The sequence below is a fragment of the Wyeomyia smithii genome, chromosome 2, assembly GCF_029784165.1.
Source record: "Wyeomyia smithii strain HCP4-BCI-WySm-NY-G18 chromosome 2, ASM2978416v1, whole genome shotgun sequence".
NCBI classification, from domain to species: domain Eukaryota; kingdom Metazoa; phylum Arthropoda; class Insecta; order Diptera; family Culicidae; genus Wyeomyia; species Wyeomyia smithii.
The window spans coordinates 102,300,298-102,327,335 of record NC_073695.1 but is presented as its reverse complement, the minus strand read 5'-3'; the positions used below and the strand labels follow the sequence as shown (position 1 = coordinate 102,327,335).

General features: G+C 38.9%; 6 protein-coding genes across 8 annotated transcripts; 3 read left to right on the top strand and 3 right to left on the bottom strand.

Annotated features, from left to right (window-relative positions):
- The first annotated feature begins 1,509 nt into the window (after positions 1 to 1,509).
- Positions 1,510 to 4,835, top strand: LOC129724021 (valine--tRNA ligase). Of its 2 annotated transcripts, none has more exons than XM_055678602.1 (4): positions 1,510 to 1,735; positions 1,865 to 4,002; positions 4,062 to 4,682; positions 4,738 to 4,835. In XM_055678602.1, the coding sequence occupies exons 1-4, from the start codon at positions 1,627 to 1,629 to the stop codon at positions 4,780 to 4,782; spliced, it is 2,913 nt and encodes a 970-aa protein (XP_055534577.1). In that variant the 5' UTR covers positions 1,510 to 1,626; the 3' UTR covers positions 4,783 to 4,835. The 2 variants fall into 2 exon arrangements, with proteins under 2 accessions (XP_055534577.1, XP_055534579.1); XM_055678604.1 differs by having other exon boundaries at positions 1,603 to 1,783.
- A 462-nt stretch (positions 4,836 to 5,297) lies between these two features.
- On the bottom strand, positions 5,298 to 9,045 carry LOC129724024 (solute carrier family 35 member C2). The gene is made up of 6 exons (XM_055678612.1): positions 8,797 to 9,045; positions 7,106 to 7,793; positions 6,974 to 7,046; positions 6,669 to 6,921; positions 6,430 to 6,605; positions 5,298 to 6,366 (listed from the first exon to the last, which is right to left on the bottom strand). The coding sequence occupies exons 2-6, from the start codon at positions 7,591 to 7,593 to the stop codon at positions 5,944 to 5,946; spliced, it is 1,413 nt and encodes a 470-aa protein (XP_055534587.1). The 5' UTR covers positions 7,594 to 7,793; positions 8,797 to 9,045; the 3' UTR covers positions 5,298 to 5,943.
- Positions 8,797 to 10,744, bottom strand: LOC129724027 (uncharacterized). Its single transcript, XM_055678617.1, has 3 exons — positions 10,593 to 10,744; positions 9,990 to 10,532; positions 8,797 to 9,924 (listed from the first exon to the last, which is right to left on the bottom strand). The coding sequence occupies exons 2-3, from the start codon at positions 10,518 to 10,520 to the stop codon at positions 9,667 to 9,669; spliced, it is 789 nt and encodes a 262-aa protein (XP_055534592.1). The 5' UTR covers positions 10,521 to 10,532; positions 10,593 to 10,744; the 3' UTR covers positions 8,797 to 9,666.
- Positions 10,745 to 13,034: 2,290 nt separating this feature from the next.
- LOC129724026 (gastrula zinc finger protein XlCGF53.1-like) lies at positions 13,035 to 14,646 on the top strand. Its single transcript, XM_055678616.1, has 2 exons — positions 13,035 to 13,322; positions 13,380 to 14,646. The coding sequence occupies exons 1-2, from the start codon at positions 13,111 to 13,113 to the stop codon at positions 14,512 to 14,514; spliced, it is 1,347 nt and encodes a 448-aa protein (XP_055534591.1). The 5' UTR covers positions 13,035 to 13,110; the 3' UTR covers positions 14,515 to 14,646.
- Positions 14,540 to 15,539, bottom strand: LOC129724028 (biogenesis of lysosome-related organelles complex 1 subunit 4). 2 transcript variants are annotated; one of them, XM_055678618.1, is made up of 3 exons: positions 15,423 to 15,539; positions 15,267 to 15,359; positions 14,540 to 15,214 (listed from the first exon to the last, which is right to left on the bottom strand). In XM_055678618.1, the coding sequence occupies exons 2-3, from the start codon at positions 15,327 to 15,329 to the stop codon at positions 14,771 to 14,773; spliced, it is 507 nt and encodes a 168-aa protein (XP_055534593.1). In that variant the 5' UTR covers positions 15,330 to 15,359; positions 15,423 to 15,539; the 3' UTR covers positions 14,540 to 14,770. The 2 variants fall into 2 exon arrangements, with proteins under 2 accessions (XP_055534593.1, XP_055534594.1); XM_055678619.1 differs by lacking the exon at positions 15,423 to 15,539 and having other exon boundaries at positions 15,267 to 15,416.
- A 4,146-nt stretch (positions 15,540 to 19,685) lies between these two features.
- Positions 19,686 to 22,830, top strand: LOC129724023 (vacuolar protein sorting-associated protein 53 homolog). The gene is made up of 4 exons (XM_055678611.1): positions 19,686 to 20,603; positions 20,664 to 21,180; positions 21,238 to 21,516; positions 21,643 to 22,830. The coding sequence occupies exons 1-4, from the start codon at positions 19,811 to 19,813 to the stop codon at positions 22,718 to 22,720; spliced, it is 2,667 nt and encodes an 888-aa protein (XP_055534586.1). The 5' UTR covers positions 19,686 to 19,810; the 3' UTR covers positions 22,721 to 22,830.
- Positions 22,831 to 27,038: the final 4,208 nt, after the last annotated feature.

The following is a 27,038-nucleotide window of genomic DNA, read 5'->3' as shown; positions in this document are numbered from 1 at the left end:
AAACACTGGTAAAAAAGTGCTGTAAGGAATAGCACTCGATACACGTTCAACTGGGGATAGTTAAATGTTCGTAATTGAAATACAAAAATATCCGAATAAGTTTTATTCTCTACACCTCATTAGTTAATTTGAGTCTTTTTCATTAAGCAGACAGTATATGAAGTAGAGAGAACGAAAATTAAGCGAACTGGAAATATGATATATTTCCAGTTCACTTAATTTTCGTTCTCTCTGCTTCATATACTGTCTGCTTAATGAACTTGCGTGTTAACGGGAAAAAGCCGTTGTTAAAAATAGAAATTCAGTTCGAAAAATAGAGTCTTTTTATTGGTTTCTTAGGTTTTCGTTTGTCTTGATCGAGCAAAGAATATCATATTCATCATCAAAGGCATGTACGATTTATTGCCATCAGCGATGGGCACCATTTCGCCTGTTTTTAGATCGGTTAGTGAATATGATACGACAACATCGGGTACGGGTTTGTTAAAGTTCGCATGCTTTTGGCGATTTGATGTATTTATCACAACAATGCCATGATATATAAAATAAAAGTCGTGGGACAACTATGTCTATAAAGCTCAATTTTGAAGATGCAGGAGGCAGACATAGAAACGATGCACTGTACACTTTTGCGGTACTGGAAAACATCTATGTTAACTCAGGAAACAAATTTTCAAAAAAAAAAGAAAAGACTTTCTGAAGCATAGAAATTCTCAAGCTGGAACCAACAGAAGTTATGGGGAAACTAGGCCTTCGAATTTCGTTTAGCGGTAGGGCTCAGAAGCTTCGGTTTTTCGAAAAATGTCCTCAATGGTAAAAATAAATTAAAGCTGAGAGAGTTTCCCAGCTGAAAAATATATAAATATTTTTTTTACCACAAAAGGTCAAAATAATGGTCGCAGTGGTCCAAATCTTACAAAAAAAAACCCTAGATTTTAACGTTTATTGCATCTCTAAGGAATTTGGCATCACAATTTTTTTTATCGAACATTTTTTTATTGATAAAAAAGTATAATTTTACCCGCACGACTTCCCGAAGTCCGATTGTGCTGAAAATTAGAATAGTGACTTCTTTCGAGAAGACGAAACTCTTGAGCCGTACCTCCAAATCTCTGAACGAAATTCAGAGGTCTTTTTCCCATATATCTCCTCGACACATTTTTTTGTTGAGGTTTTAACTGGCGGTCATTCACCAGTCAATGAAAACTGTATTATATTGCATACTGTTTAAGCAATATCAAATAATGGATTATAACTAGTTTATTCGTAGAACATTCTGATTGCAAACCATATCAATGCGGCTCTGCTGCATAGTCGAGGGCAAGGAATCAAGGCGGCTTCAATGCTATTCAATTTCAATTGAAGAAAATAAGAGTGCATACGCTTTGACAAACAAGTCCATGAGTCGCATTTTTATCGGTGCTGTCTGAGATTGTAATTTCGGTTGTCAGTTGCGGTTGTCAGTTAGAGCGCAAAATTCTAATTTTTTTCTGAAATCACAATATATCTATTTTGAACGCGCTGCACAGTGCTGAATTATTTCGTTTCGACGAAATATTTCATTTTTAGTTCGGATATAAAAACATAATTATCGGATACGAATATACAATATATAAAGAGTTAGATATGCTTCAGAACTTGAAGCCAAATTATTTAAATTCATGCCTCTACAATTCATCATGCGTCCTTGCACGGAGTACAGTTTTGTCAACAATCCACTCTTATAGCAAACGAGGTAAGGTTACGTTTTTATCGGTTTCAGTGGACCTACAGATATAGTTAAGTAAGTAAACAATTGCGATATTATGTATGTAATACATAATTTAATATTCATTGAAGCATTTCTGTGTTTCCATTTGTAAAGGTCTGGATGTTGGCTATAAACCAGCGCTAGTAGAATCCAATAATCGTAATGTTGGAAAAAATCAGCGGCAACCTAGCAATGAAAAACGCTTTAGCATGCTTCTACCCCCACCTAACATTACCGGGGAGTTGCACTTAGGTCACGCACTTACTTGTACTATTCAAGACGCTTTGATACGCTGGAATGAAAAGCATGACCTTCAATGTTTATGGCTGCCGGGTATGGATCATGCAGGCATTGCTACTCAAGTTGTCGTTGAGAAGAATCTGCAGAAGGCAAAAAAGCTTAGCAGATACGACTTGGGCAAGGATAAATTTCTCCGAGAAGTTTGGAACTGGAAGGACGAAAAAGCAACAGGTATCAAACGAAACCTTAATGAATTGGGAGCTCACATGAACTGGGAACACGAATATTTCACGATGGATGAGCACCAGTCAAGAGCCGTAAAAGAAGCGTTTATTCGGTTATTTGAGGCGAACTTAATCTACCGAGATAAATCATTGGTCAATTGGTCCTGCGCCTTGGAATCCGCTATTTCCGATATAGAGGTTGACAATTTGGAAATCAATGGACCAACTGCGATAGAAGTGCCTGGATATCGCGAGAAAGTAATATTCGGGGAAATGGTTGATGTAGCATATAAAATTCGAGGTACACAGGAGGAGATTATAGTTTCGACGACCAGACCGGAAACCCTACTCGGAGATGTGGCTGTGGCTGTTAATCCAATGGACGGACGGTACAGCCACTTGAAGGGCAGGTCTATTATGTTATGGCACCCAGTACGTCAGGAAGAAATTCCGTTAATCTTTGACGAAAGTGTTGATCCAGAGTTTGGAACCGGTGCAGTTAAAATCACACCAGCCCATGACCGGTATGATTATGACATGGCGCTAAAATATCAGTTACCAATTGTAAACGTTATAACTAGTAAAGGAAATATCGAGCAAAATTTTGGTTTATTTTCGGAGCTTCCTAGGTATAATGCGCGCGCAAAAATGTTAAACTTCCTTGCTAATGAATCACTACTAAGAGGAACGAGACCCCATTCAATGGTGTTACCAATTTGTTCGAGGTCAAAAGATATAGTTGAGTTTTTATTGAAACCTCAGTGGTTTGTTCGCTGTCAAAATATGGCTCAGAAAGCTAAACATGCAGTTGAAACTGGGGAATTGTGCATAATTCCAAAAGTTTTTGAGAATGAATGGTTTCGTTGGTTAGATAATTGTCACGACTGGTGTATTTCCAGACAGCTATGGTGGGGTCATCAGATACCAGCTTATGAAGTGCAATATGGCCAAACCTCATCTTGGATCGCCGCTAGATCGCTGGAAGAAGCTCAGCAGAAAGCTCAAGCCATGCATGATTCTGCAGAATGCAAAGTTGCGCAGGATACGGATGTATTAGATACGTGGTTCTCTTCGTCGCTGCTTCCTTTTTCTTCCCTCGGGTGGCCTGAGGATACCACCAAACTAAGGCGGTACTATCCGTTGGATCTAATGGAAACCGGTCACGATATACTATTCTTTTGGGTAGCACGTATGGTTATGCTGGGTCAACAACTAACAGGACGGTTACCGTTCAACAAGGTATTATTGCATGGTATAATTTGTGATGAGTTCGGCCGAAAAATGTCCAAAAGTTTAGGAAATGTAATTAAACCGGAACATGTTATTAAGGGCGCTTCATTGCAGCAGCTAAATAAAGAAGCTGAATCTTTACATCAACAGGGCATTCTATCATCGGCGGAATTGAAGAAATCTCTATCCGGTCAGCGTAAAATGTTTTCCGATGGTATTCCGGAGTGCGGAACGGATGCACTACGCTTTACGTTGTGTTCATCTAACGTGAAAAATCATTTTATAAATTTCAACGTTCAGGAGTGCCATACGAATAAATTATTTTTCAACAAGATATGGCAGGCTACGCGTTATACTTTGGGTTGCATCGATCGTTTCTCGGTTGTGCCTAGTGGTCACTTAAGCAAGGATGAGTTAACAGAGATGGATAGATGGATTTTGAGTCGACTCAGTAGCACCATCGAAACGACACAAAAAGCAATGGAAGGTTTCAATTTTCATTTGGTCACTGCAGCTTGGAAAGTATTTTTTCATAATAATTTTTGTGATGTCTACTTGGTAAGTGATTGGTATTACATACTTGTGCATAAAATATGAATATGAATTTTTTTTAATAGGAGTCCACTAAAGCACATATGTCATCCGACAATGCATCCATTGCCACAAATCACTGCTTAGTGCTGCAACATTGTCTGGTAATCGGTTTACATAATTTAAAAATATTCACTCCATTTTTGGCTGCGGAACTACTATCTCATTTACCTGTGGTGCCAGATCTCCGAATTAACTACAGGGAATGGACAGACCCAGCATTGGAGACAGCAATCGAGCAGTTATTAGAAATTTGTCAAAGCATACGCCAAGCCAAAAACGAGTGTTGTCCACCGGTTGCTCGCAAGCATAACCCAGTTTTGCATTTGCTGCCTAAATCGGAAAGTTTGAGTAACCTATTTCAGCTACATATAAAAAATATTGAACAATTGACACAATGCAATGGGGTGATTCTTCACACTGCTGAGGACTCTTTCGCTAATACCACTTTCACATGTCAGTCATCCGCTACTCATGAGTGTAATTTCGGTATTGTGACAGATTCACAAGTGCTCAAAGCAGTGGCGAGTAGAAATAAGAAACTCGTCAAGCTAATATCTGAGCTGGATAAACTGCTTAGCATTGTGGGAAGTGATGGCTACCGAAAATCTGCGAAAGCTTCAGTTCAACAGAAGCATTTGGAAAAGGTAATCAATTTTTCAATCAATTTTGCGTTTACGTTTATATTACTGCAAATTTCAGATTGATCAGCTAAAATTACAGATTAAAGAGATGCAAAATATGTGATCTAGTCGTGATACTCAGATTGAGAAAGGAAATTAAAGGAAATTTTTAAAATACTCCTTTTTTATGCAATCATCTCCGAATAGCCCGATATGAATATGAAATACAATACATCTGTACTGCTCACTATCAGCTTCTAATTATCGCCTCCTGCATTCAAATCTATTCATCATTCCCGCGGCACATCAAAGAATAGCAACAGTCTGTACGAGGGAAATTTTTTTTCTAATTCTAGTCACACCTTCTATTCCCGTTCATCTTCGCATTCCCGCGAAACTACATACATTGCCCGCTTTACTAAACTTAAAATAGCAACAGTGTTAAAATTCCTGTATGAAATGTCGATTGCGTGCAAAGCGTATAGATACAAGTATGGTGTTTTCCTTCTCATGTTTGTATCACTCTAAAATCTGGAAAACGTTCGTTACGTTACATAATCATACATAATCCAAAAGCTGCGCTACTAGTGTACAAAACAAACGGATGACAGGGTAGTGTTTGACCGTAAAAAATTAGAATTATAATAATCACCATATATCTCTAGTTTATTTCACTATTTTGTTACATTTACAATATTGTAGGTAATCCGCACATAATCTAGAATCCTGAAGACGCTCTACAGTATCAACAAGAAAGTGGGAAGGTATGTTATACGGAACAGTACTGGTAAACAACAGAATGGCGAAGTGGTGTGACGAACTTTAAATTAATCTAAGTAGATATTTATCACGACTTTACATTAACCAGGTTATATTAGCAAGTTATTTTCTGCCGCAAAATTACCGGCTATGCTGGGTAAGGTTGTTAACATTTATCAATTCGTTCATCATACGTACTGGTATCAATAAAAATGCCTTGCTGGGTACGATATCTTGTTTAATATATAACATCGAGAAAGTAGGTTAGCTTAGTACGATTTGTTATGTACCTGATAAAAAATACCAGGCATCCAACGTCTGTTTTTCTATAAAGAGATGACTTTAAACAGTAAAAATGTATACCCTGTAACAAAAGATGGAATTAGCACGTTCAGTTCGCATCCTGTAAATGCAGATTATCACTGGCTAATGCGGTGTTTCAGAGTGATGTCGATAAGCGTACTATGTAAAATATGTAACTTATTAATACAACGAAACCACAGCATTCTATGGGAAAATTTGACGATTATCGCTCACGTCGTTTTAATATATCAAACAGCACGTCCTGAGCTTCATTATCACCCTGATCACTATCGTCGGAAATGTAGTTCCTATTATTGACTACCAGATGGTCGGACCCTTCAGCGTCACGACTCTCATTCTCCAACAACGGTCTGTGCTGTGCACCAGTTTTGAAGCGAGCAGTTACCATGTCGAAACTCGGATTGTATTTTGGAGCTAGTCCATTTTTAGTAACTAAGCCGCTATCATCCTCTTCATCGTCATAATTTGCGGATCCATCAACCGTCTTTTGCTCCTCTGTATATGTCCAAAATTTGTGCACCACGTGACAGCAGATACCTCCGAGGCACATGACCAGACCCAGGACGTTTAACAAGCTAAGTTGGTCACCATATACTTCTACTGCCAAAACCAGCTGGCAGATTTCCTGTGTAAAAATAGAAACATCATATTCTATGAATCACTTCTCCCACAGGCGCTATGAACAAACCTTAAATATTCCAGCTATGGACAACGTCAAACTGGAAGTGTTTGTCAAAACCAAAAATTCACTAACTTCCATCACAAATGCAATAAATGCTCCCACAGAAATTCGAAGCCACATGTCCAATATAATGGCAGAGGGAGTTTGAAGAAGCTTGTCTAAACCATCCAAAACGCGTTGCCCTGAAAATAGTTTGCAAACTACCGGTTAAAACAGTATCGGATTACTAAATCTGAATATCATACCCTCGAAACCTATGGTAAATGGTAGTATCGCTAAAATCATCCACGGTTGCATGTGAAACATCATATCGATAGGGTTGTGTAAGCCTAGTTTGGACTTTTGCATAATTAACTGGGCAAAGGTCCAGCGAATTCCACTAGACAGCGAAGCGAACAGTAGAAAGGAAAACCCGAGGGCGTCAAAGTGGGTCGATTTGTACGTGAACATAAATAGGCCGCCCGAGATCATCACTACGATGGCCCCCAAGGACCAGCTCTGAATAAAATAATTGTTATTTGAACATACGAGAGTTATCGTAACATCTAACCTTTTTTTCCAGCTTCAATAGAATAGCAAATATCAGGATAAACACAATCGTGGTTGATTTGGTCATTGTATATCTGCATGAAATAAGAATAATTATTTTCAAAAAAGCTGAACAGATAGCTGAGCAACTTACAAAGATATTTGCACTAGTTCCAGGCCCCAATTGGAAAACCCTATGTCGATACCACTGGCCAGGCCGGTGGGTAAAATCTTTCGAATCGACGTTCTCCAATCCAGCACTATACGAGGTTTCTTAGTGACACATCGGTATATCGCACGAACCACTGCGGACATGACTAGCTTGATGCAAAGATGGTAAACTACAACACTCAGGGGAAATTTGAACTCCTGCAGCAAAAGCCGCTGATAGAACGTTAGTCCTATAGAGAGCGTAAAGTAGCACATTATTAGGAATAATGTAACGATGATCGTGTTGGCAAAACTCTTCTTCTTCACGCCCATTGTTCTGGCCACTGTATCACGGCTGGTCGCTACGTACGGATGATGTCCTTTCGAAGCGGTATGGTTCCTCATTTGAGTCTCACTTTCCAGTTCGATTTCCTCATTCTGTGGTTCATGATCAACCGTTTGTTTAACGCGTTCATACTTGATGTTGGTCATAGCAGCAAAAATGTTTCTTGCTATTGATATTGGTCTAAATGATATGGAATCGGCCTGCGGCTGAATTGATTTTTTATACTCTGGGAATGTGTAATGGCACTTGGCTGTGGTTGATAGATTTTCTGGAATTGTTTCTTGTTACGTTTCAGAAGCTCTACTATGTGTCCGCATAGAGCTTAGACATGAAATAACATTTTTTTCTGTGGAAAAAGATATATTTTATTTTTTTGTTTTGTCACTGTTAAATAAATATCTTAACTTCAGCCTACAACATCAAATTTAGTTTCCGAACGCAGTTGAAGTTTAACATCAACGATAAAATGGCCAATGTAGTTTTGAACAGTAAAACACAACTTGTCAATTTTCACCTCGAAACCCGGTGCTGTAAAACTATGTTATTGCCTTAATGGCTACTTTCAAAATTCTTTGAACGATAAACATAAGGATTTTTTAATTAGGTATGTGTTTAATTGTCGATATCAACATCAACAACTTCTATTATGGTGTAGGTATATCGCAGCAGATTCCGTTCAGTATCGAAGTCTATTTTTATACTTCTTTAGCGAGCATTGTCGAACCAACTTTACTATTATTTACACCGGTATTTATCACTTCCAAGCAAGCATGTAATCAAATTACGGATGATTAATAGAAGCGAGATCACAGAAAAGCACCTTAAACTTTACTGCGTGCTTGCAATCGATCAGATCCCAGAGTTTCAGCTGTTTCGAAAAAGAGTTGTATAAACAAGATCTAGTGACTCAGATTTTGAACACGTTTCAACTAGCGCGGTGTTATCATTCGATAGAAGTGTAAAATCAGCTTCACGCTGAGCCATATGGTAGCGATAGATACAATGTTTGCTTCACCTTTATCATCCCCAACAAACCGCTTATCGCGGTAATTGCTGATATAAGTCTAGCAACGAATAAAAATGACTGTTTTTACTAAACACTATAAGTTTACCATTGTAACAAGATTCTGAATTTAATATTTTTTCACAATTGTGCAAAAAGTTTCAAATTTTTTTCAAACTACGAGAGTGGAATCGATTGGTAAATTTTACGAACAAAAGGATCTCCTTATAAATAAATGATTTACTCTTAAAATCATGTAAGCCAGTTGAAATTAGAATACCATGACTCCCACGTCTTAATAGAATACACTTCACAAAATATTGTAAACAAGCAAATAGTTACTTACCGAGAAGAAATTCAGCTAAACTGCATTTTTTCACTACTCCTACGTTGCCACTGTTGTTTCAGATTTTCCATTCGTCGCGTTGTTGCTGTGTTTAACACCTATGACAACGCCAGCATTCGATGATGTGTTCTGCAGGTAACTCGGCGAATTTGATAAGCAATTTTCTAGCGTTTTAGCAATATTCAAAGTGTATCACCGGAGTAAATTTTGTTGCTGGTTAAGGTTTTTAGCACTGACTGCCGATCACTCTCACTTTTCCATTCAGATTGGCGTAGCAGATTTTGGGTTCATTTTGTCTTACCTTCTCACATTCATTCATCCCCAAGCTATAACGATGTGCATTGCATGACATTTCGCGTAAATAATAAAATAGAATATACAAAGAAACTGTTAATATCCAGAACCGATTCAACTAGCACTGATTTTTGTTAGCATCTAGGCAGTATGTTTTCCATCTATCGCACATTTTAGTAATCATTCGGACATTGATTCTGTAGATAAAGATATCGTTTACCTTTGACTGATAAAATATTCATTTAATAGCGTGTTTTGTTAACAACAAAAGTTTCATCATTTATTTTGCTTATATGTATCGAATCAATGATTATTTCACATTGGTAAACAGAATTATTTTAGGTAGAACATTCAAAAGCATGATAATTCGAACGCTTTTTTTTCACTCACATTGCACTTAATTAGAACAATCTATCGATAGCTTGCATAAAATTCAAGCGTCAAACAGTGAACCATCAGATCTCATTTTATGCATTTAATCCGATTTTCTTAGTCGAGTCTTTTCATAAAAAAACATCATGATTGTCATGAACAAAACGAATAAAAATAAAATAACAATAACGGAGAACAAATCCATTAAAATCGAAGAGCCTTTCTGCCTCGATTTCCAGCCGCCGAACTTTTACCGGAGACCATCTTCTCTAAATCTGCCGGCGTGATGATAGGTTTTTGTGGGCAGTACTTCTTTGTGTGAGCGAAAACACCTGTTGCCCGACAGTACGGACAAATGTAACGCTGCAGCCTAGGACACATCACGTGACCCTTCTCGTTTCTACATGCATGGCCCATGTAGGTATCCTGACTTTCTCCGTTATTAAAACAGAATACGCAATACTTAAAAAAAAGTACTTATATCATTACAAAAAAAAAAAAAAAGAATAGAAAAGATCATGACATACATCTTCATTCTCCTTGTGATTACGCTTGAACCGATCAAATCGTGTGTGTGTATTATCCACTAAAGGAAGTGTTTCGGTCGATTCTGATAACGTAAAACAACCCGGTAGGATTTGATTGTCCAAATTGGACAAAGGGTTCTTCGGCCAGACGGAACTATAGGTCCCGATACCTGACACAGGACGAGCTTTCATGGTTGACTTACCATTTACAGCACTATCGATACCGTTACGAATGAAATCTTGACGAATTTGTTCCGTGTCCTGTGTTCTACAAGTTTTTATCAATTCTTCTTGCATCCCGGCAACATCGATAATGAAAGACTGTGAAGCAGCAGGTGAGCTTTCATTCGAATTTGTAAACGAAGGCCACAAGTTGAACGAGGTTTCAAGATTTGCGGGCGTCAGCGACAAAGGTTCGTTACCGGTAATATTATATCTAACGGACTGCATTTCGCTGTAGTACGAGAACATGTTGCCATAGCTCGCAATCCTTTTATTTTGGACTTCCTGTGCGTTGTTCATTGGGAGCATGTTTTGAAATGGCTAAAGAAAGTATGATTGTAAAAACACAGACAAATGCAGTAAATAAGTGGTAGTACTTACTGTGGAGACCCTTATACGGTATTTTTCAGCTTTTTGTTGCAGTTACAAACAACACCAGGCACGTTAGCTCTATTGTTTCGCTGGTTTCACTACACATCACCAAAATGTTGGAATCCAAATCAGGATTCGACAGGATTTTGCTGTTGGCGAGCTTACAGGCGGGCTAGTCAGCGCAGAGTTGGCAGCAAATACTCATATCCTTATTCATCACAGAGAAAAATGTTATGATAGTTTCAACAATTATATGTGCTTGATTGGTATACCCGTATAATCAAATACCATATACTGTTGATATTCCAAGGTTTAACGATAGCTCATACAGTCGTGACTATATCCCGAACTAGTTGTTAGGCACGTTTTATGGTTATTGATAATGCGGGTGTGTATCTACACGAGGACTACACTTTTGCCCTGTAGCTACTCTTTTCAATTTCCGGATTACACCAACACTACACTTTTTCTGTCCCGGACTACATCCGAATAAAAACAAGGTGTAGTTTGAAATCACCAATAACAAAAACAAATGTTGTCAAATGCCGTACGAAAAAGGTGATAGTTGAGAATAGTTTCGTTTGGCTGTTCGTTCTCAAACTGCAAAGTGTGGTCCGGGACGGTGTAGCACCGTTGCGAAAAGGAATTCGACAGATAGAAGGATGCCTAAAATGCAACGATAAATGCTTTGTAATATCGAATATTGGATCGAATATGTTAGTTGATCTAAAGTTTAAAATGCTGTAACTTAACAAAACTATTTGTTGCATATCATTTTCGAAAATTACTCAAGATTTTCCAGCAAACTTCATGGTGTGGTGTAAAGAAATGTATCACTCAAAATATTTTTCACGATATAGGGGAAAGTAGGTAAAGACGGACACCCTAAGGCTTAATCTAAATTATTATTATTACTTAGGTATTGCTATTTAGATCGCAGTAGTCATACAAATTGAGACTTATGGTCATTTGTTTTCATAATCATTTTTGGTATTAGTGAACTTCCTCCAAGTTTTATGTGTTCTGGGTCTTCAAAAATAAGACTACAAATTGCTGTTTTTTGACATGGTTGGGAAAGACGGACACTTGGGGTGGGTAAGATGGACACTACGAAGGTAAAGGTGGACACTCACAAGAAAGATGTAGTACGTTAAGTATTCTTTTGATTTATGTGTTAAGTGATGGCCATACATTACTCTACGTTATTAGAGTCCATCTATACATCACGTGAACAGTGTGACAGAATGGGTTTCGATAAAGGCGAAAATTCTCCGTCTATATGGCCTGTTCTAACTGCTAAGTGATTCATATCTGCTGGTTTCTCTCGCGGGTGTACTTTGTGAACATCTGTAGTACACAACAGATGCTACATGTGAAAATTCTTGGAAAATCCGTGTGTCCATCTTTTCCTACCTTAGTGTGTCCGTCTTGCCCGACCTGGTTGTAAATTTTTCAAACGATCGTAGCGCTTCATCGGAACATCGAAAATTTGCTGGATTTTCACTAGAAAACCGAGGAAAGGCTAATTAATCACTTTACTATTGTGAACAAATGAAAACACGTAAGTTTAACGATTTTTTCACTATTTTTCGTGGAATAAAAATTACATCAAATAGCGCGTTCACGAAAATATTCTTTGTTTTACTTACAAATTTGACAGTTTGCTTGCTGAAAACCGATGATGCAACTCAAAAGCATTAACACACTATAAAGAAGGTATTCGCATCACTCAACTATCATAATACATTCTAGTTTGTGAAATATTAAAAGTGTCCATCTTACCCGCAGTGTCCGTCTTTACCTACTTTCCCCTAATTACCGGAAAAGTTATGTGAATATTTTCCACTGTTATTTTCACGTAGATTTTATACGAATTTCATACAGTAGACATATGCATTTTACGCAGAATTCAACTACCGGTAAAGTGAAAAGCAATCGGATAGCTTTACGTTTTTTACAATTTAAAATTTCTAAATTTTGTTTCCCCAATTCTTAAGATACGGGAAATAGTTTTTTGAAATTATCGAAACATGTTGCTTGATAAATTGAACCGTCATGCAAAATGGCCGATTCCTAAATGAATAAAACGACAAAATCGAGAAAATGTTTTGTTTTTCTGGCTCTGGTCACATAAATCATGCAAATGAGGGCTAATCTGCCGCTAATCGCATAATAGTCCTATGTAAAAGTTGCGAGTCCTGTGTAAATTTTGCGAAAATAGCCATTAAAAAGTGAGGTTTGATTCCCACAACCTCGATTTTAATGGCTACGCTTGTAGAGCATGCCGAAATGGACCCATATCCGCAAAAAAAAACAAGAAAACATAGGACTGTTATGCGAATAGCGGCAGTGATCCACATCAAAAATACGCATATTGTGATATTTTTATATCTCTATGTAGGTACTTTTGGACTGCAGTGTAAGAACTGTCACGCGTGTATAAGATAAGAATGTTCATTTTACTTCATTTCTCATAAACATGAATACTATCAGATAAATAGATACCTAGCCTAACTAATGAGCCAGGATGGTTTGCGCTGTTCCAAGTTGCGCAGGATTGGAAAAACGCCTAATTCCTTTCCCGGAAAACTTAATACTGAAGAAACATTGGACGCAGGCAATTCAGGTTGGTACTGGACTGGATCCTTCTGCTCATCACCGAGAAGCAATATGTTCTTGGCACTTCGGCAATCAGGGTTTAACAACAGGCTACTGGGAACCGTCCAAGTTCTTGCATAAGTATTTAGTTTTATGATAATGTGAATTTTATTTCGAATAATTATTGTTTGGTTGTAGAACCGGAAAGGTAATACAGGTAGCGTGCTGTCGTTTTTGTTTAAAATTTGACAATCGCGCTCGGATGCTTTCTAGAGATAAGATACTAGCGAAGCCCTATCTATCCCGCGCAATAGAAGATGTTTTGAATATTCATTTATCGACAAACGATTTCCTTTCTGAAGTTTGTGTAGATTGCCAAAAAAATATCGATATTTTGGATAAATGGATTCAAAGCAGTAAAACCACAGAAACAGAATACCGTCGTTTAGAGGTGGCGGCTGAATGCAGTATATTCAATATTAAAGATAATTTTCGAAACAACGAAGGAGGATTCACTGCGGAAACTCTTGAAATTGAAATAGGAGATATCAAAGTTGAATGCCCCGAAGACCCTCTTGAAAGCCAGTACAGAAACATTGAAGAACCCACATGTGATATCGTGCCAAGCCTAAAAAAAGAAACTGAATTATGCCTTCGAAAAAAAATTGCTCCCGTTATCAAATTTAATCACCCACCAAATGTACCAACCAAACGGGGTCCAAAGCATAAACGCGTTTCTGCTGAAAATAAAATGAAAATCAAGTTTAAAGATATACTTAGTCGAAAGTGCTACATTTGCAATTCTCTTCTCGAAGATCGCGAAGAATTGGTTGCTCATCTGACTGAGCGGCACGCAATTGGTGAAAACCACAAATGTCCTGAATGTGATAAAAGTTTCAAATTTGTAACCGCTATGAATCGTCACCTCAGTTTGCACGACAAATCGAACAGACCACTGGAGTGCAGTTATTGTTCAGTTGGATTTAAAGTCAAGTACAGTTTACAGGTGCATGAAAATCGGGAACACAACGCTGGTCATAACATTAGACAGAAGAAAAAAATTACCGAAAAGAAATTTCAATGCTCATCATGTGGCCAAACCTTCCGCACCAACTATGATTTGCTTGACCATGATCGATTTTATCATCAAAACATACCGGGAGCAACTTGTAAGTTGTGCAACAAACATTTTCGGCATCGATCGTCACTCCGCAAGCATCAAATTGTGCATATTGGCGATAAACCATATGAATGTACTCATTGTGGTTCGGCTTTCAAATCTACTATCACCTTGGTAAATCACATCGCCAAAGAACACGGTATAAAAACATAGTTTTGACAAAAACTTCAAAGCAGAGTATAAGTAAACGAACATGTTTATTGTCAGAATTACACTTCTTACATGTGTTAATGCCATTTTTAAATTTGGAAGAAACATAAAATAAACTGCGTCGTATACTACTGACATGCTTTGAGAAAGTGTATATGTTTCTTCGTTCCATCAGCTGTGACATGTGTTGACCAAAAAAGTTTCTATAAGGATATTTATTGTCTACTTTAGATAAATAATAAAATATTGAAACTGAGAATCACTTTTCCACCATTTCACCTTCTGGCGTTTCTTCGGCAGTACTTCGTTTACCAAAATAATCTTCTGTTTTGAAAATAACAGGCGCTTCATACATTCCATTGGTCAAATTTCGATTTGTTTGTCGTTCTGCTTGTTTAGATTTACCGAAAATATTCAACGATTTTAACAACACGTTTATAGTTTTGTCTGGTATATCTAGTTCTTCCTCCGCAATTTGCACATGGCGTTCGATGGTATCCAAATTCTTCGAAACCATCGAAACGAATTTCTCCAGTTGATCTAGTCTCTCGCAAAGACCGTCCAGTTCCGGTTTGAGCCGTAGTATTCGGGGAATGTTCTGTTGGGTAGTGACAGTGGATTCCAGTTTTATCAACTCTAGTAAGTTTTCGAATTCTTCCATCCGCAGTAACATTTCATCTATACGTGTTGCAATCGGTAGCATCTAAGAGCATAGGTTCTGTTGATAATTGAAACTTAGCAATTAATTACCTTACCTCTGTTTGCAGATTTGAAGCACGATAGTAGCATGAATAATCTTTGAGTGGTTCTTCTGCCATGGTTTGATTTTGAATAAGTTCGGGCTATAACTGAAATGATGAAAATGATAATGAATAACAAATGAATATGAAAATTATTCGCAAGTTCTTTACACTGTAGTTGTTTACTATCATATAGGGAGATGTGTGGGTGGCGAACAGGGCTCAGATATGAAACAGAATTCTTTTTACCCGAAACATGACCAGCAAATATAATGCAACCAATCATGCGCTACCCGTGGCAATTACATGAACATGCTATCACAACATACATAAAGCAGGTATTAGACGAAGCAAATATTTGCTATTTTTCAATACAGATTTTATTTCGTGCAAATAAAAATCGTACCAAAAATAGCAAATATTTGCTTCGTCTAATACCTGCTTAAGACATGCGTAACACTCAGGAAGAAATCTTCCAAAAAAGTTGGTACAAAATGAACTACTCAAAAGTATTTTACGAGCAGCAAAAAAAGGTCATCACTTTCAATTCTGCCAGGAGTTTTGTCCAAAAATGAGTGACAGATTTTTGTCAGACTTTTTATTTTCGTTTTGCCAGATTTTATTCAAAACTTAGTGGCAACGCTGATACCAACACAAGTATGAACTGCTCGACGAAAATGAACGGAATGAATTTTCTTCATCGCGGCTCTACTCGAGCCCATAACAAAATCCTTTAAGAAACTGTCAAAAAGTTGTTTACAAAATCAATGCTGCATTTTTCGAGTGGGAACGAGACAAATGCAGACTGCGCAGGTACACAACCTCCATAAACTACTCAAACAGAGGTTTTTTTTTACAGAGGTTGGTACTTTCGAGTAGTTCATTTTGTACCAACTTTTTTGGAAGATTTCTTCCTTAGTGTTACGTATGTCTTATGTATGTGGTACCAACCTCTGTTAAAATACGAAACTTTGTCACCTATTTGATTTGCTATTCATTTGAGCCTTTCATGGTTCAGCCTTTCGTACATTCAGCATTTTAGGATTTCAGCCTTTTGTGCATTCAGCCTTCCGTATATGATATATGTTTCGACCTTTCGTTACCAACCCAAATTTTGCCTACCAATCAAAAATTCATCACGACGTAATATTTCATTTAAAATGCTTACTGCACATTGTACAAACCAACTTTGATCTCGTGTGTTTTCATCTAAAAGTATGTATTCGTGAATGAGTTAACTGGCAATAGACCATTTCACGAGACGTTTCTGAACTCAATTCATGGATGAAATTTGACATAAAGCTCGGAACCGCTGACATAACGCACGTAAAAGCAACATCAATATCAGCAGGATCCGTGACATCTGTCAGTTCGTAAAATGGTCTATTGTGGGACGTTGTCCAATATTCGGTTCGATTGGATGGAAAGCAAAATAGAGCGAATTCGCTCTGACGGAGTTACGGTGCTGCCACCTTCAATTTGTTTACTCTATGAGTGCAGAAGATAGGAATTTCTTCAAGAGTGAATGTGATAGCAAACATTTTAATATTTTTCCCCAAAACTCGCATACGGGTAGTTCAATGTGTGTGAAGGAGATAATTTAATTCCGTCAGGGCGAATAGAGATTGTTTCCATCGTTTCCACATGGATCATTTAATTCATATACCCAGGGCTGCCAACTATACAGATTTTTCTGTATTATACAGATTTTTTGACCAAGATACAGAAATGATACAGAATACAGAATTCATACAGAATTTTGATTTTTAATACAGATTTGTACAGAATTTTAGCAATCGATTTTTTTTTATTCTTGCTTATTTTCCGTCGATCTGGTTCCGCCACTGGTGGAGGCGACTCCACCCAGGACCCTAACTTACGACCCGTTGTTCAACGGACCGGTGCCAACGGCTTTACTTCCTCATGCGATGGAACGCGTGATCCCAGAGATTTTTCGCCTCAGAAAATCTCCCGGTGTCGGCTAGGACTAAACCTAGACCAGTTGGTTTGGTTGTGGGTGAATCACGCCACCCCACAACCATCGACACCTATATCGGCGTTGGGATTCTAACCCAGGCGTCGAGCGTGGTTGTTCGAGTTCTGCTGGGCGTCTGGCATTTACTAAGCGGGAAATTCCTTTTGTTTGATTTTTTCTGGACATTCGACATTTGGCTAAGCGGGGAAGCTTTGAAACAAAAATACCGGATTCTATTGCTTCTCTAGCAAAAAAACACGGTTAACACGGCTGACTTTTCTTTCAGGAATTTTACCCAACCTTTTTACGGTTCCAGCCGAAGTTTAAGGTTGGATGCCAAACCCAGTTACCCCCAGCGGCTGGCATCACGGCTAACTAATAATACGTGCCCCGAAAGCTATCTGTTTAAGTTATTAATTTATAAGTGAATTAAGTGGCCAAACTTGTTAAAAAGTGTCAAGTTGTGATCTGTGATGCTTTGTCTAAGTGAGAAAAGTGAAGGTTTTGTGAAAAACACAGTGTTCTTTGCGTGAAAATAGTATTTTTTCCTCGAATTGCAATTGAAAATTGTAAGGCCAGCTAAGTTGCGCGAGTGTGAGTGCCTACTTTGTGCGTCGCGCTAACTAGCGGTTCGTTATTAACATGCGAAAATGGAATGCATGGCGGTGTGAGCGAAGAGAACAATAATATCTGGCGAGAGAGCGAAGAGATTAGTGTTGCGCTGTGTTTGTCGGCGTTTGTTTCGCTGGCACAGGCATAACCAAAATAAAACAGATGAGTATAAGTTTTTGTATCAAACATTTTAAGAATGCATAGGCTCTGTGTGTAGTGGTTTTTAGCGGGTTTAGGACTTTGCCAGAAGTGTAAATATGTCATCTGTTGGGTGCACAAAGTGTGGTAGCTTTTCGGTTGCGGGTGGAGTTTTTTTTTATATTTACAAACCAGATTGTACGGTGCACTCTCACAGGTCAAAATTGGCAGTTTTACAATATAGTTTCAAAATTTATCATTCGAGCATGACAATGCGGCATGCGATTGATGCATCGTCTACAATTGTGAGTCCTGGCAGGGCGGTGACATTTTATTCAGTTCTATGTTCTTGTTTTATGATTTTCCTAGCTTTTGGACAAATGTTGATATACATAAGTAACTTTTATTTAATTATGTTGAAATCGTTTTGGGCGTGAAAATAGTTCACGACAACTGAACTTTGATTGCAATTATTGTGGCATTTTAATAATAAACTTGGAACTCTGTTTTGTTTAATATGCTTATTTGCATTTTTTTAAGTTTTTGGGCTATGAATGCATGTAACTTTGTCAGTTTTTATATTCAGTAGGTGTCTTTTGTGCGAAACGTCGTGTCGCGTATGCGTCGGTAGGAGAAAATGGAGCGGTCGTCGATAATGCCCCGGTGAAACGCATCATCGGCCCGGGTGAGTTTTGTTTATCTAGGGGTTTCCGGAGTGCAGTGGGCACGCTATTGTTCACTTCGGGGAAGTCAGCTCAGTTTCGCGCACGTTATTTTGACAGCGCTCAGTGTAACTATCTTAATACAGCGGTTTCGGAGCTCAATGACCATTACATCGTTTAATGCTCTGGTGTGCCTTGTGGGTTTTTTTACTCGCTCTAACGGTTCTTTGAGCTGGTACCAGTAGTTTGCGTTCGGCGTGCGGTGCGTTTTACGAAATTCATTCGTTTCGAGGTAAATTTTAATAGTTCACGGGATGAAACGCGAAGTTTGGTGTGATACAGACTGTTGACGATTGGTTGCCGATGATACCTAGAAACTTCGATTCTCCTATATGCCGATACAGCGATCGTGATGCGGTTCTATTTATATCGTCTTCTGATGGCCGGTTACGCAGAGACCGAGAAATATCCATATCGGGCGCGAATTTGTGTAGAAAAGATCGCACCATCAACCTCGATGGATCCAGATCAATTCCTTTCCACTAACACTAATTCCTTCCTTTGATACTTGTGGATGATGCAGAGGATTCCTCGGTCTCTAGTAGCAACAAGTATTAAACTAACACTCCCGATATCCCTTCCTCTATTGATCTGCATTGGGCGTGGCCAGCTACGTTATTGACCAGTGAAAAGAAAAATCACCAGGAATTGTACACTGAAAATGGCTTGCTACTCCTAGGCACCATTTTGACGGTTCTTTGTGCAATTTCAGCTGATTCTGGTCAATCGCGGGCAACACACGGGCGATCAAATATGCTATGCTATGCTGCTATGCTATGCTATGGATGCCAAACCCAGTTACCCCAAACCAGAGCACTTGTAGGCACACGAACAAAATACAGAAAAATACAGATATTTTCACGGGTGCATACAGATTTTTCAAAATAAAATCTGGCAGCTCTGCATATACCAGACTGAGAGGGGCGTTGCAAGCGTTTGAAAGTATTAAAGCTGAACTTTGTGCGTACGTAAAGTTGATTTTTTTTTTCGGAAAGCTTGACAGTTGTTTGTTTTGCTGACGTCGTATCAAGAATTCACTGTGAATTCACGAAAAAAGTGTTTCCTAAATACAAGCCAGCTCTGGAAAACAGTTCTTCGTTTGCGTTTTAATCATGAGCAACCTGGAAGAAGAACCAGAGGTGAAAAAGGACCACATTAACAAGATTGTTCTTTCGGATGAGGTTCAAGCGGCAATTGAACAGGTACTCCAAAGTTCCGATCCATTGGACCATCCGGACTTCGATGCCACTGATTACGTTAATCAGCTGTTTCCAAACGAGCAGTCGTTGTCTAATATTGACGATGTCATCACCAAAATGGAATATGACATAAGTTTAATAGATGATAACATCCGGAGTGTAGTCCGGGGTCAGGTGAACACTGGAGAAAATGGACGAGCTGCTCTGAAGGAAGCCCAGCAATCTATTACACAGTTATTTGCGTTGATTACGGATATAAAATCTAGAGCAGAAAAAACTGAAGATATGGTCAAAGAAATTACACGGGATATTAAGCAGCTTGACTCGGCTAAAAATAATTTAACCTATGCGATCACAACATTAAATCATCTGCACATGTTGGTTGGAGGGGTGGAGAATTTGAAGCATCTAGCGGAGCGCCGTCAATATGGAGAAATTCTGAATCCGCTGCAGGCAATAATCGAAGTCAACCAGCATTTTCAGCAGTATTCGGAAATAGCCCAGATTCAGGTACTGTCTTCGCAGGTGCAACAAATACAGGCAGAGCTGGCAACGCAGATTACGGATGATTTTAAACACTTCTTCTCACCGCCGAATTCAAGCCACACCGGAAATCGGATGACTATTACACAGCTGAAAGATGCATGCCAAGTTGCTTCTGTGCTCGACAAACCGGTGAAAAAGAACATTCTGAAGTGGTATATAAGTGGGTATATTTTGTTTTGGTTGACATTAGTCACGAGTTACTAAAATTAATTATTTTCAGATCTACAGCTGCAAGAATATATCCAACTATTCCATGAAAACCAGGATATTGCTTGGCTCGATAAAATTGACAAGAGATATGCTTGGCTCAAACGACACTTGTTAGATTTTGAAGAAAAGTACGGCACTATTTTTCCTATTGATTGGGAAGTCTCGGAACAAATAACCATTCAGTTTTGTGCAATTACTCGGGATGAGCTTACAAAAATAATGAGCCGGAGACGGACTGAGATTGACGTTAAACTGCTATTATTTGCTATACAAAAAACAACAAACTTTGAACAACTACTGGATAAACGTTTTAACGGAACTGTAACAATTGGCGGAGAAACGATTTTGATCAAAAGAGCTAATGAGAAAACATCGTTCATGGATCTAATAGGGACATGCTTTAAGTCCTATCTAGATATCTATACAGACAGTGTCGATCGAAGTTTAGCCGAGTTGATTATACAATTTGCACAGCAAAATACGCAGCAGATTGTGCCTAAAGACGGAAACGTGATGATTATTCCAAAGTAAACTTTTTTTCCCGAAAAAAAAACAAATTTACACTTACACATTTATTTTTTCAGTTGTGCGGAATTGTTTGTGTTCTACAAAAAATGCATGGTCCAGTGCACTCAACTTAGTAACGAAAAGCCGATGTATGATTTGACACTCATTTTTAAAAAGTACTTACGCGAGTATGCCGCAAAAGTTTTAGAAGCTCGGATTCCTAAATTGCAACAAACAAATTCGACAACATCATCGATCAGCAACAGTATGTCATTGTTAACGAAAGACTTACAAAACTTATCCACAGCAGCCGGACAGGTTATACACAATTTTTTGAAGGAAGGAGAAGCACCACGGTAACTTCTTATTATTAGTTTCTTAGATGCATTATTAGTTTCTTTGAAATTTCTTAAGAATTGCCCAATACCTGCATTTAAAGTAATTTAACTTGTAATGTTTATCGACCAAACCTAATATTGCAGATATAATCTGGACGATATTCGTAAGATATGCTATGTGCTGGCCACCGCAGAATATTGTTTGGAAACGGTTCAACAACTAGAGGATAAACTCAAAGAGAAGATCGAGAAAAGCTACATTAACCGAGTGGACCTTTCGGACGAGAAAGACGTATTTCACCGAATCATATCGAACTGCATTCAAATTTTGGTTCAAGATCTTGACACAGGATGTGAACAGTCGCTAACTCTGATGACAAAAATCGCCTGGCACAACATCAGCAATGTGGGTGATCAAAGCGGATTCGTCAATCAGATCGTAACCAACTTGAAGCAGTTTGTTCCGGTAGTTCGGGACAACTTAGCTACCAGTCGAAAATACTACACACAATTTTGCCACAAATTTGTCAACTCTTTCATTCCAAAATATATCAACACTTTGTTTAAGCTGCGACCGACAACCGCCGGGTCCAGTGCTTCTTCATCTATGGTGACAAGCGCATCGAGTTCAAGCATCTCCGAAGGAGTCGGTAATGGACCAACTAGCAACTCAGCCAGTGGAAATATTATGGGTTGCGAGCAACTCTTGCTGGACACACACAGCCTGAAGACTGTACTGCTGGATTTGCCATCAATTGGTTCGCAAGTTCAGCGGAAACCACCAGCTAGCTATACCAAGGTTGTGATTAAGGGGATGGCCAAGGCTGAAATGATTATCAAAGTCGTAATGCAACCGATTAACCCTGTAACACTGTATATCGAACAGTACCTTAAGATGTTACCCGAGAGCAACATGACTGAGTTTCACAAAATCTTGGAAATGAAGAGTGTAAGAAAAACTGAACAGCAACAGCTGGTAGAGTTGTACAAGCGCTCTTGCCCACAAACGCCACTGGGAAGTGGAACAACAACAGAAGGAACCGCCACGGTCGCTAGCGCTGCAGGAGATGCTCTGTTGAGTCAGTCACAGCAGGCAGCAGCGACAGCGGCAGCCGCAATTAGTGGCGCTGGTTCTAGTATTATCGCTTTGGGTGATTCTCTGATGGATAAGGGTAGAATAAAGAAGATAGAAAATTTGATTAAAAATAGACTACCCAATTAAATTGGAAATCGAATAAAGAGTGAAAGTTTGTACTTGTTATAGAATAATTTAATATATATCTTCAATGTGAATAAACTATGACGTACTAGAAGTACCTAATTATAATTAAACTATTTTATTTCCTTCGGCACAATTGCTCGAAAACAGAAAAATATCGCTATATTTTTTATGACTACGTATTGTCTAGATTTACTTTACTTTGAATTCGCACGTCATATTTAATTCTATCATATTTCATAATAGTGAACGTGAATGCGTTTTTCGGCTACCGCTTTAAGCTTTCTTCAACTAAGCATTGAATAAGGTTTTATTTAAAGTGAAGATTCTACCAAAATTATCAAAGAAATTAGTTTTATTTTTTCTAGAACCGGTTTGCTTTATAAAATTATAATAATATGAATATCAACCCTCTTCCCGCTGAGAAAAATCAGTTTTTTCCTCTAAATTTAAATTCTGATCTTCAAACTCTTACAATTGGTATGAACTAAATATTGCATATTAAAGATCGAACTGTTTTTCAACCGTATTTTAAAGTTCCGTGGTTCAAATTCTAAAGTATAGCTGTTAATCCGTAATAGAAATTTAGATGCTATGGGGGAATCAGTTTAAAGGATTGATGATGGAAATAACTCGTTTCTCGAGAAAAAAAAAGTGAACGGCTTGAAAAGTATGACAAAGAAATTGAAAAAAAAATCTTATTAAGCGCGTTAGTAGGTAGAATAGAATCAATTCTTGAGAAGGAAAATGATCTAATTAAATTATACTATCGAAATGAAACGTAATTAATAATTTACTTGACCACAAATACATGTATTTTCTGTTCTTTTCTCAGTTTCTAAACTTGTCGTTCTCGATGTGATACGAGGATTCTGGTTTTTCTAGTCTATCGGTTCTCTGAAATCCCATTTGTTTCTATTTTTTCTGAACCTCTTATTTTCACAGTGTTCGAAGAGTAATAGTTTCCCACTCTTTGAATTTTACGTTTCAGTATTGCGCATTATTATTACTATCCGTAGTTTCCTCTAATTTAGGGTTCATTTCAGATTGTTTCTATTAGTTTTCAAATGTGATACTTGAGCGAAAATTTCAATTGCAGTGGCTTTCAAGAATTTGGCCCGGGTTCGGTAGCTTACTCTGCCAGAAGAAATGGAGCTAACACACTCCATTGCGGGCAGCCCCACAAGGCCGCACGCAATGAGCCGCGGTAGGACCATGGAGATGGAACTGGAGGAGGACTTCAACCTCGACAGCGAATCGTAGGACGGAGGACCTACGGTTTCATCGCTAATCCTTGGTTCGCCTAGCGGAAAGGACAGCGCGACGGGCAGTTGTCCCGACCCGGAGAAGCAGTCAAATGACAAGGATAAATTTAGTTCCTCTCGTGCTGCTGTCAAACGGCTCTGTGAGGAGGTCACAGGCTTAAGCCTGTAGTACACTCTTTGATCGAGCGTCAAATATTTGTCACTTTTTGACAGATAGAAATTTGGTCAAAGATAATTATTTGTCACTCTCCAATTTTAACATGGGGCAAACACGGGCAAACAACAACCATGATGTCAAATAAATTTGACCATTATGTCAGAAGGTCAAATATTTTACCATTAGACAAAGAGTGTACTACAGGCTTTAGTGCGTCAACCAATCGACCAATGTCGTAAACAAGCGACAACGGGCGACTGAGACGGCTTCGCCAAACATAAACGCCATGGGGCCGACAAACAAAAGCCTCGGGACCTGGTACACGCGGGGCCATCCGCACCGCGACAAACATCAGGGGTTTCTTATAAGAGAATGCTGGACTAAAAAGACAAGTGCTGGTTTCTCCACGCGTGCATGGCAAGTATGTCATCGCAATGTTACTGGAAAAACTGTCGAACTGATGGTGGAGCTGGACCAACAGTCTGCTAACCTCATAGCGGCACAAAACTTCCTGCTGAACTACAAGTACGGCAAAGCACGCAAGCGGCAGGTTGGTTGAAAGTACGCTATCGCAGACGCCAAAGGCTCTGGTGCAAAGGCAGAAAAGGTACGATCGGAGACTCCCTCAGGGAGTGTTTCGCTACAACCTACACGATGCACTCCAGCGACAACGAAGAAGGTTTTACCGAAAAATCTAATGAATAATAAGCGTTAGCATCTGACCAGTCGCAACCCTCAAAGCCGCATTCTGCCACCTAAACGTAAGAGTCGCACCTCTGTCGTCTGCTGCTACGAAAGCCTGTTGCTGAAGGTGCATAAACAGCTCTACCCAGCATCACCGCTGATGGAAACCGTCCATTAACCAGAACTCAACCAGGTCCGATAAAAGATGCGTCAATCACATATAGACCGCACCAGAAAATATGAGCACACTGAAAAAAAGCGCCTTTCAAATGTGAACTGATCTCTGCTTCGAATCGTCTGTGTGCGTTTGTTTACATTAGTTCAGTCATCTCCGTGCAAACACAGTGTTTTTTCGGTCTAGTTTCAAAAGGCGAGAACTTTCGCCAGAACGTTTAAAATGATCGTGCACAAATGGTCTACTGTACCGGGACTGTCGTTGAGAAAGTTGGCAAAGATGAAGTAGTAAGCGTCAAAGCCGTTCGCACTGCGATTCGCAAGCAGGCTGAGGAGAACGCATTACAGGATTTACCGAAAAGTGGCCGAAAACGTAATATGTCCGGAAGTTGACAGAAAAACAAGCAAATGTTTGATCGTGAAAGCTCAGCGTTTGTACGTGATGTGGCGAGAAAGGTGTGTACATCTGTATCGAACGTTGTACGTGCTAAGAAGAGACGTGGTCTGAAGACATACAAGAAGACGTCCGAAACAAGCAGCATCGGTCAAACCGAAAACCAGAAAGTAGTACCCCGACATCTTTTGTAAAAATGATGTCTGTATTATAATGGATGATGAGATCTACTTAAAACTGGACTATAAAACTTTGCCATGACCACAGTTCTGCACGGTATAGGAAGAAAAAACCCTTGAGAAAGAGAAGACGTCTATTTACACCGAAAAATTTGGGAAAGAGGCTATGGTATGGTAAGCAATATGCGAGTGTGGTAAATTTTCTCAGCCCTTCATTACAACTGATACTATGAACACTGAAACATACATTAAAGAATGCTTGCGAAAGAGATTGCTGCCCATGATTCGTCAACAAACAGGCTCAGAAGTGTTTTGGCATCCTGCCACTATGCAAAAGCCAGTCAGAAGTGGTTTGAAGACAACGATGTAATTTTTGTGCCAAAGCACATGAATCCGCCATTTTGGACATTAGTGAAGGCAAACCTCAGGAAACATGTCAGATCAGCAGATACAGAAGAAAAATTCATAAAAAGACTGGATCAAAGTGGCCACTTCCGTTGTGCAGAACCTTATGAAGAAGGTTAGAGGAAAAGTCCGCCATCTTGGATACGGTAAATGATGAAAAATAGCATAAAGCAGTATTTGTAAGTGAATATATTAGAGAAAATGTACGCATAATAAAAGTTGAGCTCAGAAATCAAAATACCCATTATTCAGTTATTTCTAAGTGTGTCCATACTTTCTGGTGCGGTCTATAAAGTGAGCAGCCTATATTGCGTCCAGGCGAATCTCCACTATGCAAAGAGCGTTTTTAATATCCTTTGCCGGAGGTTCACCAAACATCAGCTATCCGTCACGCTGATTCAAGAACCGTGCTCTTGGACATATCCCAGACAGCTGACGGAACTTTCATACCGAAGCCGGGCAAAAAAGACAAAATATTGCCCAAAACTTTCAGACCTAAAAATCTGACGTCAACTCTGGTCAAGTTGTTGGTAAATGCCTCCGCAGCAAGTTTCTGAAACACTTACCCTTGCATAAACATCAATATGCGTATCGACAGATTAAATCTGGTGGTAAACTTTCTCTCAACAAGCTGTCGCATCTTGGCTACGAAGTCATCGGTTATGCTGATGACGTAGTCCTTATTGTTCGGGAAAAATGTGATGCAATTCTATCTGGCCGGATGCAAACGGCTCTTAACATCACCTCCCCAATAGTGGTTAGAAGAAGGGCTGAACAATAATCCCAATAAAACAGTCATTCCCTATACCAAGCGAAGGAGACATTCAACCACTCCTTCGCTACTTAATGGGGTAAGACTAAGGTTCAGCACGAAATCCACATACCTTGTAATCATTTTGGCTAAAAGCTGAACTAAACTGCTTAAGTAAACTACACTATCATGAATGGCGAATTCAGTGATCTGGGCTTGTAGTACATTATTCGGCAAAACCTGGGTTCTTAAACCTCAACTCTGGGTGACTCTGGTCTTATAACAGCAATGCTCGGCCGCGTATGACCTACG

Bases quoted from the DNA above. Each gene is read 5' to 3' on its own strand.
- LOC129724024 (XM_055678612.1), bottom strand. From the start codon at position 7,593: ATGACCAACATCAAGTATGAACGCGTTAAACAAACGGTTGATCATGAA. The intron at 7,047-7,105 runs GTAAGTTGCTCA...TATTTCATGCAG, and splicing joins GAACTAGTGCAAATATCTTT to ATATACAATGACCAAATCAA. The intron at 6,367-6,429 runs GTTTGTTCATAG...ATTTTTACACAG, and splicing joins CCATAGCTGGAATATTTAAG to GAAATCTGCCAGCTGGTTTT.
- LOC129724027 (XM_055678617.1), bottom strand. From the start codon at position 10,520: ATGCTCCCAATGAACAACGCACAGGAAGTCCAAAATAAAAGGATTGCG. The intron at 9,925-9,989 runs GTATGTCATGAT...CTTTTTTTTAAG, and splicing joins ATCACAAGGAGAATGAAGAT to TATTGCGTATTCTGTTTTAA.
- LOC129724021 (XM_055678602.1), top strand. From the start codon at position 1,627: ATGCTTCAGAACTTGAAGCCAAATTATTTAAATTCATGCCTCTACAAT. The intron at 1,736-1,864 runs GTAAGGTTACGT...CCATTTGTAAAG, and splicing joins CCACTCTTATAGCAAACGAG to GTCTGGATGTTGGCTATAAA. The intron at 4,003-4,061 runs GTAAGTGATTGG...TTTTTTTAATAG, and splicing joins ATTTTTGTGATGTCTACTTG to GAGTCCACTAAAGCACATAT.
- LOC129724026 (XM_055678616.1), top strand. From the start codon at position 13,111: ATGGTTTGCGCTGTTCCAAGTTGCGCAGGATTGGAAAAACGCCTAATT. The intron at 13,323-13,379 runs GTATTTAGTTTT...GTTTGGTTGTAG, and splicing joins CCGTCCAAGTTCTTGCATAA to AACCGGAAAGGTAATACAGG.
- LOC129724028 (XM_055678618.1), bottom strand. From the start codon at position 15,329: ATGGCAGAAGAACCACTCAAAGATTATTCATGCTACTATCGTGCTTCA. The intron at 15,215-15,266 runs GTAAGGTAATTA...CTATGCTCTTAG, and splicing joins CTTCAAATCTGCAAACAGAG to ATGCTACCGATTGCAACACG.
- LOC129724023 (XM_055678611.1), top strand. From the start codon at position 19,811: ATGAGCAACCTGGAAGAAGAACCAGAGGTGAAAAAGGACCACATTAAC. The intron at 21,181-21,237 runs GTAAACTTTTTT...TTATTTTTTCAG, and splicing joins AACGTGATGATTATTCCAAA to TTGTGCGGAATTGTTTGTGT. The intron at 21,517-21,642 runs GTAACTTCTTAT...CTAATATTGCAG, and splicing joins AAGGAAGGAGAAGCACCACG to ATATAATCTGGACGATATTC.